General features: G+C 41.5%; 1 protein-coding gene across 1 annotated transcript in view; it reads left to right on the forward strand.

Moving 5' to 3' along the window:
• SYNPR (synaptoporin) overlaps positions 1 to 21,123 on the forward strand; it is an 85,099-nt gene that overhangs the window by 39,952 nt on the left and 24,024 nt on the right. The window contains exon 3 of the mRNA XM_089676032.1: positions 1,649 to 1,847. Coding sequence (XP_089532158.1) covers positions 1,649 to 1,847 — 199 coding nt within the window. The remainder of the gene's footprint in view (positions 1 to 1,648; positions 1,848 to 21,123) is intronic.

Raw genomic sequence — 21,123 nt, forward strand, 5'->3', positions numbered from 1 at the left:
TGCTGTTTTGTCCAGTTCCAGGTTTTAACTTTGCATCTGATGATACATTTGTGGTGCTACCCCCATAGGAGTCTCTTAGAGATTCTGTATATAGCCCTACTATAACTGCCCTACCTAACAGACAGTGCACAATCTACACTTACTGGCCACTTTATTAGGTACACATTGCTAGTACTGGGTTGGACTCCCTTATGCCTTCAGAACTGCCTTAATTCCTTGTGGCACAGATGGTATTCTGCATACCTTGGTTGTAATGAGTGGTTTTTTGAGTTACTGTTTCCTTTCTATCATCTCAAACCAGTCTGTCCATTCTCCTCTGACCTCTGACATCAACAATGTATTTTAGTCCATACAACTGCAGCTCATGATGCAGATACTTGTTTTGTGGCATATACTGTACAGTAAGTAGGTACAATGTTTTAAAATATGTTAAACGTTTTCTCATATTTCTTATCCATACTCAGAACTGCCAGTCTAAGGTTCCTGATATTACATTTTCACAACTTAATGGAATAGAACTTACGAAATGCTTTAATTTTCTGGAAGTCGAACCTTGCTCAGACTCTGCATTCTCTCCCATGTGACAGTTCCTGGGTCTAGGTATTGGCCAATCAGGACTACTCTATTGAGGGTTGTAGAAGAAACTGTCTCTTGTTCCCTCCTAATGGCACATACGATGAGGCATCTGGTTGTACCTGTTTAGTGAGGAAAGCACCAGACATGTTTGTAAAATTCATATGTTGATTATAAAAATTCAGAGCATTTTGTGGGTTCTGAAGGCCCCCTTTAATCAGCGCTAGACCAGAGGCGGACTGGCAACTCATGGCTCCCCGGGCAATAGGGGATCATGGGGCCCCTGTGTCCTTGCCCAAACTCAAAAAAGCCTATGAAAAAGGTAACAGGGGCATCTCATGGAGCCCCCTGCTGACCCCGGGCCCTCGGGCAGTGTCCGAGTTTCCAAATGGTCAGTCCACCCCTGGCTAGACTAGTCAAAGTAATCATGTGAGGTCACACACCACTCACTCTACGACTCAAAATTTAAGAGCAGGATTTAGTGTCTCTGCTACATGTTTTATTAAAGCTATGTGAATATAGAAGGTAATTGGCATGCAGCCTGACATCATTATTTTGACCACTATCGGTAGGTGATACAGCCCAGAGTGGGATCGGCACCTGCGTCTGGAGAATGGGGCTGTGAAGGGATGGAGGAGCAGTAGAGTTTGGAGCACCACCACTTCTAGTAGACTTTGAACTCTTCCTTGGAATTACTTCACTGTTACAAAATCCTGCTTCTGCTTTCTGCCTAAGTTAAGCCCTGATAAAGGTGGACCTTTAAAATGCCTCAAACTTGTTGGCTCTTTAAGCTCAACATTTAATAACATTACGTTCTGGACTACACAAACATGCCTGGTGCTTTTCTATTGAAACACCAATCCACGCGGGACTAGTTCCGTTCCTTGGTCTTTACTTTTTAAGAGCTGTCTACAAAAAGAAAACCCATTACTTCTACCGCAACATATTCTGTATGTGAAACAAGATTTTGCCACAACCTGACAGTTGGGTACATTAAAGTCTGATTAAAAAAGCCATAAATTTCATGAGACCAGTTTGTTTTCCTCACATGTTATATTTTGTGTGTTTATTCTAGGTTGTATCAGGTGAATTTTGATGCACCCACATGTGAGGGGAAACGAAGGGAAAATCTCTCGCTGAGTGGAGACTTTTCATCTTCTGCTGAGTTCTTTGTCACAATTGCTGTGTTTGCCTTCCTCTACTCTCTGGCCGCCACAGTAGTCTACATCTTCTTCCAGAACAAGTATCGGGAGAACAACAGGGGGCCCCTAATTGTAAGTCTTGCAGTCACTTTATTGGTTATTAACAGAGTATAATGTGTGTGCAAATGCCACTCTATTGTTCCCGAAATAGTAACACAATGCCATGGAAATCTGTTTATAGCAGTTCCACAACCTCAAAAAAAACATATATGATATTTCCATGTCAATCTTCCCATAGCTGTAACCTAAAATTCTGTGAATTCTGAGTTTTGTTCCACTGAACCATGACAGTAATGGGGGAATTCTGTGCAAAGTTTCTGTACAGACAGACTTCTCATTTCCTGATTTCATGATTGGCTTCTTGCTTTCCTAAAAGTGTACAAAGAGCTTGAGGTAAAATTTCAGACATCCCTTACACTGTGCCAAGGTTTACAGCAGAACGATCATCACTGGTCATAATATAACCATATATTGACAGGGGTTCTTGGGATGCTCCCACTTCAGTTTGAGATATTAGGCCTTTTTCAGTATCTACAGAGCAGAAGCAGAAAAGAACTTGTAATCAGATTTGATCAAAAGCATTTCAATTTATACAAGCAAAGTTTGAATTTCCCATAAAATGAGAAGATCACTAGGATACATCATACCAATAAACATACATAGTATTTGGTTAATTGCACTTTGCCTTTTTCATACCTGCACCCATACCTTCTTCAAAAAGTCATACTAGGGGATAATTATCAATTATGTCCCATGGAAAATCAATACTAAACAGGATCAGTGAGATGCAACATGATACAAATGTATTACATTCCTAATTTTTTTTTTACATTTATACCTGACCCTGACCTGCTCTTAATTATGGGTTTAATTCATTTCTTACAAAAGACTTTTTTTACATAAACATCTATACTTTTCTTTGTAGAGTTAGCCTGGCCAGCTGATTTTAAAGGGAAAAAAAATATGTTCTCAGATGCTTACTGTTGGTACCATGAAAAAAGGCTATTGCCAGTTGTGTCTGGAATTATTGGTAGTTTGGACATAACCTTACGATTAGTGATGAACTTTGGTTTGGCCAATCCCAGAAACAAATTGTCAATCCTGGGACAAACACCTGTGACTGGGATGTTCCCTGCCTCACAGATGTGTGTAAACAAGGGGCCTAGGATGTTTGTGACATCTTCAACCTAATAAGGCCATGTGGCTATATTGGGTTAAGCATGTCATAAGCATCCCCACCCCTTCGTGTACATGCAGCTGTAGGGTAGGGAATGTCTGCAGCTGATTGGCTTACTTATTCCCAGGTTCCATGTTTGGTGGACTCAAATTTATCACTAACCATAATAATTTCACTTTTCATTTTTTACTTTCCATTTTTTATTTTTTTCTCACTTTTTTACATTAGTATTTTTTCACATTTGCAAGCATTCGCGTTTCACATATTTTAAATACTTTCACACTTTCACATATACGGTACTTTTATTTTATTATTATTTTTTTCATCTTTTTAATTTTTCCCCCTTTTTTTCTCTTTTTCTTTTTTATATGGATTTAATAAAGTTTCATTTTATCCCTATTTCTTCTTTTTTCTTCTCTTTTTTCCTTATTTTTGCTTTTCTCCATAAATCATGTTATTGTCTTTTCTTGCTTTTTCATGTTTTAGTTTTTCCCTTTAGATATACTACTTTTTGTATTATCTTCATATTTTTTATTTATTTCCTTTTTTCCTAATTTTTTTCTTTATTATTTATTTTATTTGTTTCCTTTTCTTTTTTTCCCCTTTTTTCTTTTCGTTTTTCTTTTTCATCTGTTTTTTCTCTCTCTTTCCATTTCCATTATCACACCCCTATACCATACACCTGTTCTTATTTATGATGCACATAAAAGGTCAGAGCACCTGTTGTGCTGCACTCCTCTGTGATCAAGTCCCGGTGGTCGGGGCGAAACGCGTCAGCGGGCGTGGCTGGCGGGACGGCTGAGGCGATCCTCTACACATGGGATTGTATGGGAGGTGAGAGCGGTGTCTTTTCTTCTCCCTCCATAATAATTACAGTGTTTCCACTGCTAAATGACAGCAAAAAAAAATGAGAGACTAGGCTGCTCTGCTTGGGAAGCTCACTCACCAACATTTAAAAAAATGCAAGCACTTGGAAGGGGCTCAGTTACAACATTTTGTCTAGAAGATCTTGAAAGCTGGACATACCATTCCAAAACCATGGGAAATTTTATGTAGTTGCCCCCCACCCCTTTCACCTTTAACAACCTCTATTCTTTTGGTAAGATCTTCCAAAATGTTAGAGTATCATGGAGCTGGATTTGTCCATAGGGCACAGTCATGCTGGAACAGAAAATACCCTTCTTAAAACAGTTGCTGCAAAGTTGGAAGTGCACAGTTGACTTAAATATCTTTGTATGTTGAAGCGTTAATTGTACCCTTTGCTGGAAACATCATTTGAAGGGGTGCTCATAAAGGGATAGGGTGAACCTGGCTAGAAGAGCCCAAACTGTGTGTTCATAGAGAGTAATAGTTCCGCAAGGCAAACCCCACTCGCTTGTCTGCAGTATGCAAATATGGTTTTGTACTGCTCAGCACTTTAGCTTAGGTATTAGTATTCCTGCCTTGCAGCACTAGAGTACTCAATTTAAATCCCAACCAGGACACCATCTGCATGGTGTATGCATGTTCTCCCTGTCCTTGAGTGGGTTTCCTCTGGGTACTCCAGTTTCCTCCCATGCTCAAAGACATGCTGGTAGGTTGATTCCTATCTGAATTGGCCATAGTATATGTGAGATAGGGACCATACATGGTAAGCTCCATGAGGCCAGGGACTGGTGTCAATGCTTATTATGTAAAGTACTGCATAATTTGTAACCAGGGGCTGACTGACCATTTGGAAACTCGGGGACTGCCCGAGGGCCCGGGGTCAGTAGGGGCCCCATGAGATGCCCCTGGTACCTTTTTCATAGGCTTTTTTGAGTTTGGGCAAGGACACAGGGGCCCCATGATTCCCTATTGCCCAGGGGCCCCATGAGTTGTCAGTCCACCCCTGTTTGTAACATGATATAAATACCGGCAATAAATTAATAAGAGCAAAGTAGAGGGAGCCTGTCAATGATCCGAATAATGGCCAGTGTCAAGGTGCACTTTTCATCTAGCTGCTACAAGGCAGCCCAGGGCTGTCTAAGGCTGAAGTAGGGTTTTCCATCATTTTGTACAGCTACACTTTAAAGATGGGTAGGGTTGCAGACACATCCATACAGAAATAATCCTACAATTCAAACTTCTCCTCTTTTATTGAGGCGACCATGTAAGAGCCACCAGCAGAGAGTAGAAATGTCATTATGTTTCAAGCTTGCCTGTGCGATGATCACTTAATATTTGATGTTCGTCAAGTTCAGCTCAAAGAGCACTTCTCCGAACAGTCGGTGACAAGGATTATGGACAGGATTAAAAGGTTTGGACAGGAGGAGCCTTTGGGCAAGGCAGAAAGCAAGTTTCCAAGGAAACAGTTAGCTGAAGAAGCATTTTGGAAAAATGTCCTCATCAGAAGTAACCTTTTCAAACATACCTTTTCCTGCGCTCTATCTTTAATCGTAGAACACAACAAAAAGGAGATGATAGAAGTCATTTTCTGAGAAAGGCCAGGCAAAGGAGACACAAAATAGATGTGGACGTTAAAGTGTATGCCTAACTAAAACTTTTTCTTTGCGTTGGATGGAGTGGGAAAGGATTAGAAAACCCTGCTGGGTTATTAATTTCAAATAGTCTTAGTTTAGAAAGTGCAACATATGGAATGGTCAGTAGTGAAGATCAAGTATAAATCTACTGGATTATTAATGATTTCTTGGGAATAACAATTTCAGAGGGCACAACTATAAAAACTACTTTAGGGGAGTATTGTCCAATAATATACTTCAACCATAAAAAGCATTTTTCATTGGTTACATCTGTCCTAGTAGACAATTTTGTTTAATGTTTATAATGTGGTTGAAGTTGAGTTCCACAAACCAAAAATGCTCTTTAATTCATTGTTAAGATTCAAAGCAACCTCCTCCATTCTTTATTTTGCTGAGAAATCATTTTGAAAAACACCCCCTAGCATTTCTGGCAGTGGCCATCTTGAGTAAGGGCAGATGATTCATGCAAACTTACTTTTTGGAATCCGTGTGCCCTTAGCTCAGGCACTGGCTGAGCTGAGAACCCTCCCTCCCCTTCCGAAGACTCCTGGGATGTATGACATCATTTGCCTAGGCATGGAAACCAGAAAGTAGCTGAAGAAATGTAAAAAAGTTTCAAACAAGTAAATGTGATATACTTTCCTATCAATTTACTAATGCTAGCAGCATAAGGATTAAAATAGTCAATGATGATTAAGAGAGTGAAGTTCTACTTTAATTAAAATATAGTACATCACTGCTGCCTGCAATATAGCAGCTCAATGACTAAGTGGTTAGCACTTCCGCCTGGCAGTACTAGGGTCATTGGTTTGAATCCCAACCATGGCACCCCCTCCTTGGAGTTTGCATGTTCTCCCTGTGCCTTCATGGGTTTCCTCCAGGTACTCCAGTTTCCTCCCACACTCCAAAGACATACAGGTAGGTTAATTAGCTCCTGTCTAAATTGGCCCTAGTATGTGTATGTATGAATGTGAGTTAGGAACCTTAGATTGTACACCCCTTGAGGGTTAGGGACTGATGTAAATGTACAATATATATATATGTAAAGCGCTGCGTAAACTGACAGCACTAAGTACCTGAAATAAATAAATAAAATAAATCTCAAGGTACCATCTTAGCCAAAGAGGAAACTGTTGTATAATTGAAATATTGTAAAGTTTACCTAAAAGGTAATTTTTATTAGAATTTCATGCTTGCTCTAAGTTTTATGAAGTATTTTTATGTTGAGGTTTGTACATTTTCCAACTAGTGGCTCCCTGCATGTTCCTGTGGAATGATGGAGAAATGAAACACCAAATAATGGAAAATATAGGCTGTTCACATTGCAAAGTAAAAATTCACTTTGCAAAGGAATTTACACTTAGCTTAGTGAATGAGATGAAGTTCTGCTGTCTTCATTCATCTAGCCCTGTGCAAGTAAAATGTCTGTTTTTTTCAATTTCTTTGCATATGATTGGGTATGCTTTGCAAAGTGAATTTACACCGTATTCACGAAGCTAAATGAAAATTCCCTTGCAAGGTGAAATTCCACTTTGCTAAGTGAACAACTTAAAATCTTTTAGTAAATCAACCCCAATGTTTTTAATCTCTATAAATAGATTTGTGGCACCTCACCTGAGGATGATTTGCCTCCAGCATAGGGAGAGGGCTCACAATTACCCCAGGCTCGATCCATAGCCACAGTGAAGATAAACATGACAAAGAAGGGCTCTAGTAAGTTTAGTCCTTTTTCTCAGTTTTATTGCTCCAACTCACAGGGAGAGACGGTTAGGGTATAGGTCTCCATTAGCAACAGGGCTCCAGACTCCGCCAGACCTCTGCCCAAAGGAGTGCCAGGATCCTCTGAGGGCACACACCAATTTCTCTCTAGCAGAACTTCAATCCTCTAACTTTTCCACCTTGGAAACGGTATCCTTCTCAACTAGACAGGGCAGCTTGAGGAATGTCTCAAGCCTACTCAGCACCAGCTCTTCTGCACATACCTCCCAAAGCTGCAGCCCAGGGAGAAGAGAGCTCACCAAGCCACACCCCAAACATTTAAAGCAGGGGTAATTAATTAAATTCAAGGAGGTCTGATCACTAAAATTTTCTTCCAGCCGAGGCCTGAATCTCTCCATTCAAGTAAAAGAAAAATAGAACCACCTTCCATAAAGTATCCACATCAGAGTACCTCTTAGTTCAGTTGCTCCCATTAGACTACCCCTTTAAATCAGATGTCCCCATCAGAGTGCCCCCTTACATCAGGTGTCACTATATATGAGGTTCCCCCATCAGTGTACCCTCATATTAGGTGTCCCCATTAGGGTGCCCTCTGACATCAGGTGTCCCCATCAGCATGCCCCCATATATCAAATTCCCCCACCATAGTGCTCTCATATATCAGCTGTCAAAATCACAGTGCCCCCTTACATCAGGTGTCCCCACCAGAGTGCCCTCATACATCAGTTTCCTCCATCAGAGTCTCACCATAGATCCATTAGAGCTCAGCAGGGGTGGGAGCTGCAAGGAGAACCGTGCTGCAGGGGGCCAGACAAATACATGACATCATTGGTTGCTATGATGCCAGCAATCCTAACAACCAATGGCTGCTGCTTAGTGAGGATCCAGCAGAGCAGAATGGTGAGCTGATGGTCCGGAGTGGGCTTTCAATAGGTCCGGATCCAGACTTTGGTCTGCCATTTTGTGAAGGCTGATTTATAGCCTTCCCAACATGCCCCACTGGTCATGAACCACCTAGTGGTTGCCAGAAGGCACATAAATACTGAATACCACATGATTTTCACCACCACCATAACAATTGTCCTGAGTGCCAGTGAAGCCAAGTAGCAGCAGTAGGGACCAACAGTAAACCTCAACCTTGGGGACTAACCAATTGATAATAATTACATTGTGGCCTAGGCAAATTACTACCCAGGAAAGCTAAATTTACAAGACACCTCAGCTCAGACAACAGCATGGCTACAGATTGATAGATGTGTACTATCGCTTTGTAGCACTATTGTGCAAGAAGCACAGCCTTCTTATGGAATGAGATATATAGCTGCTCTACATGGAACAAAAAAATATATGCAACCATTACACGTGAGATTTATCTTTTTTTTGCTCTCCCCTTTTTTCAAAAAAAATAATAAATGCACACTTTTTTTATTAATTACTTTGGGTGCACTTTTTTTCTAAAGGCCTAAACATCCAAAGTCCACATTTTGCTGTTTTGTTACTTTTGGATAGAGTGGGATAGCAGTTATTGCTGCCTATGTCTCTATTTGGGAGACTTCCTGGCTATTTGATGGTGTCAGACAGAAAGGAGAGTGAGGCTAAATTTCCCCACTTCCTGTCTATTAAAGCAAATTAATTTCCTTCACTAGTAGTCTCTAGAGCAGGGGTGGGCAAACTTTTTGACTTGAGGGCCGAAATGGGTTCATATATTGGACCCGGGGGCGGGACCAAGAGTAGATGAATGATGTGTATGTGTCATCCATAGTAAGTATAGTAATATTCCCCCATAGTAAGCATAGTAATTAATCCCCCATATAGTAATTCATCCCCCATAGTAATTCATCCCCCATATAGTAATTCATCCCCCATAGTAATTCATCCCCCAATAGTAATTCATCCCCCATATAGTAATTCATCCCCCATAGTAATTCATCCCCCATAGTAATTCATCCCCCATATAGTAATTCATCCCCCATAGTAATTCATCCCCCATAGTAATTCATCCGCCATATAGTAATTCATCCCCCATATAGTAATTAATCCCCCATAGTAATTAATCCCCCATATACTAATTCATCCCCCATATAGTAATTCATCCCCCATAGTAATTCATCCCCCATATAGTAATTCATCCCCCATATAGTAATTCATCCCCCATAGTAATTAATCCCCCATAGTAATTCATCCCCCATATAGTAATTCATCCCCCATAGTAATTCATCCCCCATATAGTAATTCATCCCCCATAGTAATTCATCCCCCATATAGTAATTCATCCCCCATAGTAATTCATCCCCCATAGTAATTCATCCCCCATATAGTAATTCATCCCCCATAGTAATTCATCCCCCATATAGTAATTCATCCCCCATATAGTAATTCATCACCCCTATAGTAATTCATTCCCCATAGTAATTCATCCCCCATATAGTAATTCATCCCCCATATAGTAGTTCATCCCCCATAGTAATTCATCCCCCATATAGTAATTCATCCCCCATAGTAATTCATCCCCCATAGTAATTCATCCCCCCTATAGTAATTCATTCCCCATATTAATTCATCCCCCATAGTAATTAATCCCCCATATAGTAATTCATCCCCCATATAGTAATTCATCCCCCATAGTAATTCATCACCCCTATAGTAATTCATCCCCCATAGTAATTCATCCCCCATAGTAATTCATCCCCCATATAGTAATTCATCCCCCATAGTAATTCATCCCCCATATAGTAATTCATCCCCCCTATAGAAATTCATCCCCCCTATAGTAATTCATTCCCCATATTAATTCATCCCCCATATTAAGTCCCCCCTGTGTCAATTCACTTACCTTTGCTCCGCGCGTTCCTCTCGCCGTTCCGGTGTAGCATGAAAATCTGTCTCCTATGAGGATCTGTCCCCCTCGACGTATCTGCGCATGTGTCAGTTTCAGGCATTAGCAGCCGATCGGCGATCTCCGGCACATGCGCACATACGTCGAGGGGGACAGATCCTCATAGGAGACAGATTTTCATGCTACACCTGTCTTCAGGGCGGACTGTGAGAGGAGCCTAGCGGGAGCCTAGCTCCGCGGGCCGGATTAAAAGGTCCGCCGGGCCATATACGGCCCGCGGGCCGTAGTTTGCCCATTGCTGCTCTAGAGTATTCTCTAGGGAGGTTTCGGACTCCTGTCTGGATTTAATTGCTGTCTGTGTTCCCATAAGGAAGACTTCCCCTCAATTCATCTCTGGAACAACAGGAAGTGAAGAGAAATTGATTCTATGAAGACACAGGTGGCAATAAAAAAGATGAAAGAGGTTCAAACTCTTCTGTACAAATCTAAAACTAAAAACTTTTGATTGGAGTTTTAAAATATCAGTTTGAGTGGTATCTATACTTTTCTTCAGGACCAAAGTTTCTGCTTTGTTTGCTATTTAATGGCCTTCTGCAGTGTGACAGTCATGCATGCACTCATCTGGTTGCCTAAACTGTAATTATCGCTCTCTATTATCTAGTAACATGCAAGCAGAATGTCCTTATTCAAGCAAAAAAAACAGTGCTAAGGATATATTAAATGTTCAAAGGGAAGTTCTATTTTAGCATTTAGAAACACAGCCTTTAATTACCAGTGAGACGTCCTGGAATAACTGGTTTGTCTTCAGCGTTGTTCTCTGTTGTCTGATACTTGCAGACGCAGATGCTAACTGCAATCATATTTCTTGTGCTGCAGATGTTATAGCGTTTTATTAATGGGCTATCATGTGTCATTGCAGGATACTGCTCTGTAGCCACAATGTATAATTTCCAGTTTGTACTGAAATTTAACTTGTGTTAAGGAGGAAAATTGCAAAATGAGAGTGAGGGTGTATTGAAGTTAACTACCACAGTCCACGGCTGACGTCCCCTGAACTATGCAAGTCATGACTTATTCAAACCCAGCCTTTTGTATTGGGCTGGGTACAACCCCCATATGACAGATCTGATTGGCATTGAATTTTGAGGAAAATACAAGGGTATGTTTCTTGTGTCTCATACCTATTAAGAGTACTGGCCATGGGCTGGGGGAATGGAGGACCAAGGTTAAAGTCTCAGGGTCAACCTTGAGCTTGCAATGAAATGTTCCTTCTTGATACAGGCTTTAAAGAAACCATGTCAGGTGTCTAAGATCCCGATCGCACCTGTGCCTTGTGGCTACATACTGTACCTGCTGTATGTGCGTGTTCATTGTAACTGGCACCCCAACACACTCTAAAGTAGAGTGCAATACACAACCTACATTGTAGTGTGCTGTATTTTGAAGAAAAAAAAGAGTTATGCATATTATTTTCATCGATTATGGTTCATTGCAAGCCCATTCATAAATAATAGGCTGCCTTAATGCAACACATGTTAAATCATGCCATAATGTGCATTAATCATTTTAGTGTAAATGGGCCCTAAATGTTTTAAGCCAGAAGGTCCCTGCATATGAAGACAAGTTACATTCACCTACCCAGTGGCCCATTTTTCCTACTTCTCCTCCATTCCAAAGCTGCAGCCTCGAAAAAGCCTCATTGGCATTTCACCAGGGCTGGTGCTACCACTAGGCAAACTAGGCAGCCGCCTAGGGCGCACTGCCGTCTTAGGGTGCAGTCACAGCCACTGGTTCCCCTACTCTCCACCATGGCTAGATCTAGGGGGGTGATAGGGTGGGCTACGCCTCCCCCAGAATTCAGTTGTGCTCCCCCAGGCTGGCCTTTCCATGAACGGTGTGCCTGGTCGCTGAGTGCTTTCCCCCATCCCCTCATTTACGGCTGGGACAAGGGGAGAGCAACCTGGAGCAGTGAAGCCTGCAAATCAAGAATGACAGGAGTGAGCCAGGAGCTGTGGTCTGTGCTCTCCTGTCAGTAAAGCGATCCTCCGTAAAGCAGATAACTCAGGATCAGTCATACATTGGCATGTTCAGTGTTTGATTCATTCCCTGGCTTCTTGCTGCCAAGAGATAAGCGGTCATTAGAGATAGGGGGTGAGGTAATCAAACTGTACAAAGCCCGATCCAAGAGCGATCCTGTGTCATCTGCTGTATGGAGGATCACTCCACTGACAGGAGTGAGAGCACAGCACAACCCACACCTCTACCTCGTTTCCCACCTGTAAGTTTGGTGGTTGGGGTTACAGGTCGGGGGAACTGTACAGATTTAAAGGGGGGGAGGGGTAACCATCATTTTTGCTGAGAAGAGAGGTTTGTGCAGGAGGGGGGATGGGGGCTATTTGTGCTGGGAAGGGTAATTTGAAGGGGGTTGTGCTAGGAGGGGGGATTTAGGGGAGAGGATTTGTGCTAGGGTGGAAAATTTGAGGGGAAAGAGGATGTGTGCTAGGAGGGGTGAAGTAGAACTACAGATGAAGTTTTATTTTTTGGGAGGAAGGTGTGCAAGTCTTGCCAAGGTAGCTGGTCTTGCCTAGGGCACAAAATAGTCTAGCACTGGCCCTGCATTTGACACTTCTGGAAATGTTGGATGCCTGTGTACCCCACTGCATGATGGTTCCTTCTTTGGAAACCCAGGACCAGGGGCGGACTGACAACTCATGGGGTCCCCGGACAATAGGGGATCATGGGACCCCTGTGTCCTTGCCCAAACTCCAAAAAGTCTATGAAAAAGGTACCAGGGGCATCTCATGGGGCCCCCTACTGACCCCGGGCCCTCGGGCAGTGCCCGAGTTTCCAAATGGTCAGTCCGCCCCTGCCCAGGACTCAGCAGTAAAATGAGGGTCAGAGGAAGGAACCAGCAAAGGAAGGGGGGTCAGCGGCACTCAACACTACTGGAAGAGTAGAATGTTAAAATGTCTTTTCAAGGCTGCAGTGCTGGAATGGAGGAGAGCTGCAAGAAACTGGTTGTTTGGTAGTATTTGCTGCTTTCTAGTGAACTGCTTTGCGTAAAACCTTTGGAGACCCGACATGCTCTCTTTAAAGACACACTCCAGACAGATTAGAAAACTACCTATTGATGTTGTAATGAGGGTCCTTCTTAAGACCCTTCCTATTATTGGAGAACAACTATCTCTGAGTTGTGCTCCTGCACCACTGACTACAAGAGATGGCCATGGCGGTGAGACATATTTTATGGGTATTGTCTACCGCTAGAAAGAAGCCAGTCCCGAGCAATGAGGTGCAGCCAATGCTGAAGTGAGTGGTTTCAACAGGGATTGACTGAAAGAGACTGACAGATATCAGCAGTACCTAGATGTATAAAAGGATATAAAAAAGTGAAAATAGTATAGACATGGGGTTTTAACAATCTAAAAGTCATCTAGTTGGGGTTTAGATTTACTTCTGGAAATAGCCCAAGCCAACAAAAATTCCACAACTTAAAATTCAGCTGACATTTTCCTCCGTCACTTCATAGTTGGGAAACATCTACATTAAAAAATGGAATGCCAAGAAGAAAAAAACAATGCAGACTAAAAGTACACAACACAATTTACTCAAAAGGCTGTTGTTTTGCACCAGAGCCCACGCTGCAAAAAGGTTATGATGAAATAATCAGTAGAGTATCTTTAAGTATTAAGCTGTATTTCATATCTTATCTCGGTCTCAGCAGAGCTGCAGTACAGAATTCATTAATTCATTAATGGTAGCCTCACGCGGCACTCCAAAGAGTCTGATTTCATTCTGATGTCAGAGGATTGGAATAAGCCCAGCATCGTAATTAAAGTCCTCCGTCGGTGGTGTGAACAACAGCGAATGCTTGCACACGTGAATAAATATTTAATTTGTTTTATCAGGTTAAGGGACTGATAGGGAAGTGGAGGAGCTAAACATCTATGCTAATAACGGGAGAGGAAGAATACAAGAACTAAAGTGATACCGTTATTGGATAATTGAACAGTCTTATGTTGCACGCTTTTAGGTGGCGGAGGAAGCGTCAGGCTTTGGATGCTCCCATCAGTATATTCAGTTCTATGACTTAATTATAAATCTTGATGTATAAAAAAATACTCTCTCCAAATAGGACAGAATGCCCAGAGATATTCAGTAGTTTCCCAATTCAAATGTAGTTAGCTGGATCGAGCAACAATTTTCCTTGTGTCTCCAGGTAATTTAAATGCACCTTGCATCAGAATACAAAACCCAAATATTAGGTGGACTCTCCTATATAAAAACACTACAAACAAAGAAATACACAGATAAGGAGAAACGGAGACTTCACATATAAGAAGCTTGGGGCTAACTCTATATATAAGTAAAATAAGTGGCCTTTAAATTAAAGTAATGTCATATATCCATAGACCTCTAAGGACAGTTGACCTATGAGGGCAGGAACTATCCAACACAACAAACACTTTACTCCTGCGCTAGGAAAGGACTCAGTAGACCCAATAGGAATGTTCTGGAATATGCACTGCTTGCTGCCCTCAACAGACCGGGGTGGTCCGAATACACTGGATACAAATGGAGAAACAGAAAAAAGGGCGCACCGACGTAGTGCATTATCGTTTAAAATAATTTATTAAAGAAACAAAAATAGGTATCATACTCACAATGGACATAATAACACAGGCATGTCAAACTGAACATGATGTATGATCCAAACAACATCTGAGTCCATACGATGGAACCCTGGATGACCAACTGGCTAACGCGTTTCGAGGACACAACCGCTTGGTTGGCTCTGAGGAAGAGGTTGTGTCCTCGAAACGCGTTAGCCAGTTGGTCATCCAGGGTTCCATCGCTTGGCAGGAACTATGTAATGTGCAAATGTGGCCTCCTCCTCCATTCCAAACTATACATATAAATAATGTTTTTTTTTGCGACATCACAGCTTCTTCTCTCCACATCGGTCCTATCAGAGAATATTATATAAGAAATTTGTGAACAATGACACCAACTTTAGGCTAGCTAGAATTTTATTAGAAAATACAAAAGACTATTACATAATAACACAATTAGCCCTTGACTACAAAGATATTTGTAGTCAAGAGCTAATTGTGTTGTTATTTAATGGTCTTTTGTATTTTTCTAATAAAGGTCTAGGTGACCTTAAAGTGGTTGTAAACCCTTATATATACCCAGTGAAGTGACTATCCTCAGGTGAAACACAGAGATTAAACAAATCCTCCTACATAAGTTGTCCCTTTTTATCTGCAGTCTTTTCTTCTCTACAGACATTCAAAGTGCTGAAATTATAAAGTTTGTCTGAGAGTTCCGAAAAAGGGGGGAGAGCCGTATTACACTCTGCAGAGCTCAGTGAGGAGAGCTCTGAGAGCTGATTGGAGGGAAGAGACACACCCCTTCATACTGCTCACAGCAACAGAGCTAAGGCTGTCAATCGGCTGGAGGTCCCTCCCCGTCACCATTTTTCTATTGGTGTCAGGAAGATTTGTCAGAAGTGGATTCACTGGATCACTTTTTGGGGATTCCCCAAGTCAATTTTTTGTTATGATTCCAATAAGAGAATGCATTTTATTCACAAGGCATTGTATGAATGGAAGCAAAGCCAAACAAATAACCCCCCACCGTCGGGAAACTGCTCACACCGAACCCCAGCAGGACCCAGAAGGTCGCACCCACTATTACAATGATTTTCAACTTTGCCAGCAGCCCATCAGATCTGTGATATGCAGCCCATCAGGTATATAAAATGCATACAATGATGCAAGCTGAACCAATGTAAGCATGCAATACAGATAATTTCTGGAGTTCAGCTTTAATAGCAAAAAAAAAAGGTGTTCTCTGATATCACTGTTCTGCCTCACCTGCTCATCCATTAAAACAAAGGTCATTGAAAAACCATTTTGACCCCGCGTGGTTCCTATGCAGCAGGGCAGCCCACGGCATAGAACCTAGAAGACAGCAAGGATCACTATAGTAGCAACTGCTACTACAATGATTTTCCTCTTCCATAGGGATTGGCCAGGTATGGAATATGCATACTTACAGTCAGGGGTGGACTGACAACTCATGGGGCCTCCGGGCAATTGGGGATCATGGGGCCCCTGTGTTCTTGCCCAAACTCAAAAAAGCCTATGAAAAAGGTACCAGGGACATCTCATGGGGCCCCCTACTGACCCCGGGCCCCCCGGGCAGTGCCCTACTTTCCAAATGGTCAGCACGCCCCTGCTTACAGTACATTGATCCAAGCTAGACCAATGTAACTGGAATTCAACTTTAACATTACCCAATCAATAAAACAATAGATTAAACCATCAATTTGAATTTTGTTTTGTTTTTTTTACTGTCTTTTTAAAAAAATTAATGCAATAATTTAGAGGTTAGATGGAAACTGTTGGTGGCTAAATAGTACAAGTATAGAGGTTTATACACCAGACCAAAAAAGAGGACAACAAAGAAGGAAGAAGGGACCAAAGTATTTGGGGAGCTACCGTTTAGATAGGAAGTGGCTGCTATGAATCTGGCATGGACTAGTAGCTCTGAGTACAAGAGATAAAACAAGGTGAAATGATTTGACTAAAAAAAGGAACAAAAACAAATGTTTAGAGGCTAAGTGGTTAGCACCTCTGCCTAGCAGAACTAGGGTCGTCGGTTCGAATCCCAATCACGGCAATACCTGCATGGTGTTTGCATGTTCTCCCTGTGCCTGCGTGGGTTTCCTCCCACACTCCAAAGACACAATGGTAGGTTAATTGGCTCCTGTATAAACTAGTCCTAGTATATATATATATATTGTATATACTGTATGAATGTGAGTTAGGGCCTTAGATTGTAAGCTCCTTGAGGACAGGGAGTGATGCGAATGTACAATATTACACATGAATGCGTAAATTGAATGTGCCTGTTATAAATAAATAAGATTTTCATTGCAATGCACCCAGTGCGTGTACATTTGTTCTGTGTGAAAGGGGCAAAAAACAGCGTTAGACTATTTCCTGTGCTGGTCAAATGTTTTTCATTGATTTAAAAGTGAAAATACCACATTTGGCCATTAGATGGCACCTAATATAGCAGAATCAAGTGGTCAAATGCGGTATATTCCTGTGATACTTAGTGCCATCTAATGGCTGATTGCTGTATATTTACATTTTCAATTAAAAACATTCGTCCAGCACAAGAAATAGACTAATACCATTTATTTATCATTCATCATTATTATTCTTTTTCCCTATTTGCACAGGATGTACATGCACTTTCACTATGCGAATCACTGTGATTTTTTTAAAAATACATCCTTAACTGTTTGGCATCACAACACCACTATTTTTAATGCTAGTTATAAATACTCCGTAATGAATTCAGAAGAAATCTGCAGGTGACCATATTAATAAATGTAACAGCATTACAGAAAAGCCAGAATTATATATTGCTTTTCCTTCTAGTGTTTGGAACTTTTGAGATTCGAATTGCCATACCTGTATTTCTATAGTGACATCTGCAAACCTAAAAATAGTCATGTCTTCGGATTTTCACCGCTGCCCAGCTGTGCCAGGAAGGTAAATGGGAGCCCCCCAGCACAGATAACGAACATCAGACACGGCAAGAAGACAGCGCAAGACATCTATCAGTGAAGCTTGCAAAGTGCTGGAGGCTTTGCACAACATCATTACGCCAAGTGGCTTTGCATGTGTTCATCTGGCACTCTGTGCAGCACAGATGACTGGTTGTCATCACTGGTAGGGAATGCTGAGAATATAAACACTAAGGGATCTACTTATATATGTTTTCACACAAGATTCACACATTTTTTTTACAGTTGTGACCAAAATTATTCAACCCCCACTGAAATTGAGTGTTTTGGCCAGTTTGACATTGCTTTTGATCATTCAGTCATCTTGCTTACATTTACATTAAAGAGGCACTTGTAGGTCAGACAAATATAACATAACAGTTATAATGAAATAACCACAAATGTCTTTTCTGTGCTCACAGCATTATCAGTTTTATTCAACCCCCAAGTGACATTCAATCTTAGTACTTAGTACAGCATCCTTTTACAGTTATAACAGCTTTTAAACGTGAAGCATAGCTTGACACAAGTGTCTTGCAGCGATCTACGGGTATCTTCGCCCATTCTTCATGGGCAAAGGCCTCCAGTTCAGTCACATTCTTAGGCTTGCGCACTGCAACTGCTTTCTTTAAGTCCCACCAGAGGTTCTCAATCGGATTTAAGTCTGGTGACTGCGATGGCCACTCCAAAATGTTCCAGCCTTTCCTCTGCAACCATGCTCTAGTGGACTTGGAGGTATGCTTGGGATCATTGTCCTGTTGAAAGGTCCAACGTCTCCCAAGCCTCAGGTGTGTGACGGACTGCATCACGTTTCCATCCAATATCTCCTGGTACTGAAGAGAATTCATGGTACCTTGCACACGCTGAAGCTTCCCTGTACCTGCAGAAGCAAAACAGCCCCAAAGCATGATTGACCCTCCACCATGCTTCACAGTAGGCAAGGTGTTCTTTTCATCATAGGCCTTGTTCTTCCTCCTCCAAACATAGCGTTGATCCATGGGCCCAAACAGTTCTAATTTTGTTTCATCAGTCCACAGAACACTATCCCACAACTTTTGTGGTTTGTCCACATGGCTTTTGGCATACTGCAGTCGACTCTTCTTATTCTTTGGAGACAGCAAGGGGGTACGCCTGGGAGTTCTGGCACGGAGGCCTTCATTACGCAGTGTGCGTCTTATTGTCTGGGCTGAAACTTCTGTACCCACATCTGACAAATCTTTTCTCAGTTCCTCAGCAGTCACACGGGGACTTCTCTCCACTCTACGCTTCAGGTAGCGCACAGCAGTCGAAGTCAGCATCTTCTTTCTGCCACGACCAGGTAGCGTTTCAACAGTGCCCTTTGCCTTGAATTTGCGAATGATGCTTCCTAAGGTGTCTCTTGGTATGTTTAACATCTTTGCAATCTTCTTATAGCCATTGCCCTTCCTGTGAAGAGAAATCACCTCTTCTCTTGTCTTCCTGGACCATTCTCTTGCCTTCACCATGTTTGTAACCACACCAGTAAATGTCTAGAAGGAGCTGAGTATCACAGTCATTTTAAAGCTGCCTAATTGGTGCTTATTATGCTTGATTGCTGCTCGGTGACATCCACAGGTGTTTTCAATACCTGATGGAAAGCACCTGTATGAACCTCTGTTCTTCAGAGTGGTAGTCTTTAAGGGGTTGAATAATTGTGGCAATGAAGAAACCACATAAGAACCATTTACTACTGTATTACATAAACAATTGATGTCATTTTAGTTGCATTTGGGTAGTTACAACGTCCTTGTAGGATTTGATTCTGAATACAATTCCAAATGTACACTATAGTCCCTAAACCCCTTTACAGCATTGGGGGTTGAATAATTTTGGTCACAACTGTAAATGGATTCCATTGGAAAAATGTGCAAATCCTAAGAAAAGGTCCTTATGGATCTTGTGATCATTTATAAATAAACCCTTAAGCTTGATTTTGTACAAAATTAGAAGAAAGCACACACATTATACATAGCAACTGATTATGTTGATTCTATTCTCATCTTTTTTTTTCTTAAAGCATCAATAAACGTGTTTAAACTATTTCATACTGTTCACCTGGTAACAGGGGCGGACTGACCATTTGGAAACTCGGGCACTGCCCGAGGGCCCGAGGTCAGTAGGGGGCCCCATGAGATGCCCCTGGTACCTTTTTCATAGGCTTTTTTGAGTTTGGGCAAGGACACAGGGGCCCTATGATCCCCTGTTGCCCAGGGGCCCCATGAGTTGTCAGTCCGCCCCTGCCTGGTAACAACACTCAAAGCAATAGTCTATAGGTCAGATAAAAATATTTTTGCTAAATACCTTTTTTTCATTGCTATTTTCTGCTATCATGACTTGACTTATGTACTTGCTTTGCACCACACTATAGATCAAAGCAAGCAGGAAATCTCTGATGCAGCCTGCAGATGTCACTTCAGAAAGTTACATTTTTTTCTGTGACGTCACAAAGTCAATTCAACAGGGAGAAGAAATAGTAAACTGTAATAATAAATATAGGAAACATAGGAAAAAAGTATTGTTTCTTATGTTTAGTATTGCACACTTTGTACTTTTTGTAGCCCTGAGGAAGAAGGATTTGTGGCAGTGAAACGTGTTGGCTGGCATTTCCTGTTTTCCTATAAGGCTCCATGTACACTGCAGCTGATAAACCCACGTTTAGGAGCTTTTCTGAATTTTTTTCAGCAGCCCCTGAACTCTCCCTAATGTTTTCCTATGTGTCCATGTACACTATGTCATTTACAGGCAGTTGAGTTTACAGTCGTTTTTTTGAACGCACCAAACTTGCATTCAGGAGTAGATTTTATCAGCGTTTCAAATGCCAAACACTTGTAAATGCGTGTAAACGCGGCTAACCGTGTTTATAAGCGTTTGCGTTTGTACATTTTTTTAACTCTTCCATTTCCAGATGCTGTCCAGAGCCTTTTTTCATCATGAAAAATGCATGCAAAGCGTTTTCTCAGTACTCAAATGGACCTGGTACACCATACTTTGAGGTTTCACATGAAAGAAAATATGCTAGACACCGTTGCAATAATTTCTCCACAGAAATGAGCTGGAACACATCCAAACACCACAAAAAAAAAAGACAGCTAATCTCAACAAATACTGCTCTCTCTGCTTCTGCTCTCTCTGCTTCTGCTCTCTCTGTTTCTCTCCAAATGTCTGAAATAGTTAATTTTTTACTATTTTTCAGTGCATTCTGGGCATTTTGGAAGGTCACCTGAGGTTATCTTTAAAAAATGCTTCTAAACGTAAACACTCATAAACGCGCATAAATGCGGTATGCAAACGCGGCTAAATAGACATTTTTTAACCTTCGTTTTCCAGCAGTCAGTTTCCATCGTTCCGAAGTGTCCTGTGTACATGGATCCTAAGTGTCCAATAAAGTGGGAAAAAACCAAAGTGAATAAAGAAGCTTCTACGACGCTTTGAGATATTCTTCACAGCCCCAAATGAAATGTGCTGTGCTATTACAAATGAATAAAAAGTGTATAGCAGAAAAAAAAATAGAA

The sequence above is a fragment of the Staurois parvus genome, unplaced genomic scaffold (genome assembly GCF_062004578.1).
Source record: "Staurois parvus isolate SC_StPar_1 unplaced genomic scaffold, SC_StPar_1.0 ptg000162l, whole genome shotgun sequence".
Taxonomy (NCBI): Eukaryota; Metazoa; Chordata; class Amphibia; order Anura; family Ranidae; genus Staurois; species Staurois parvus.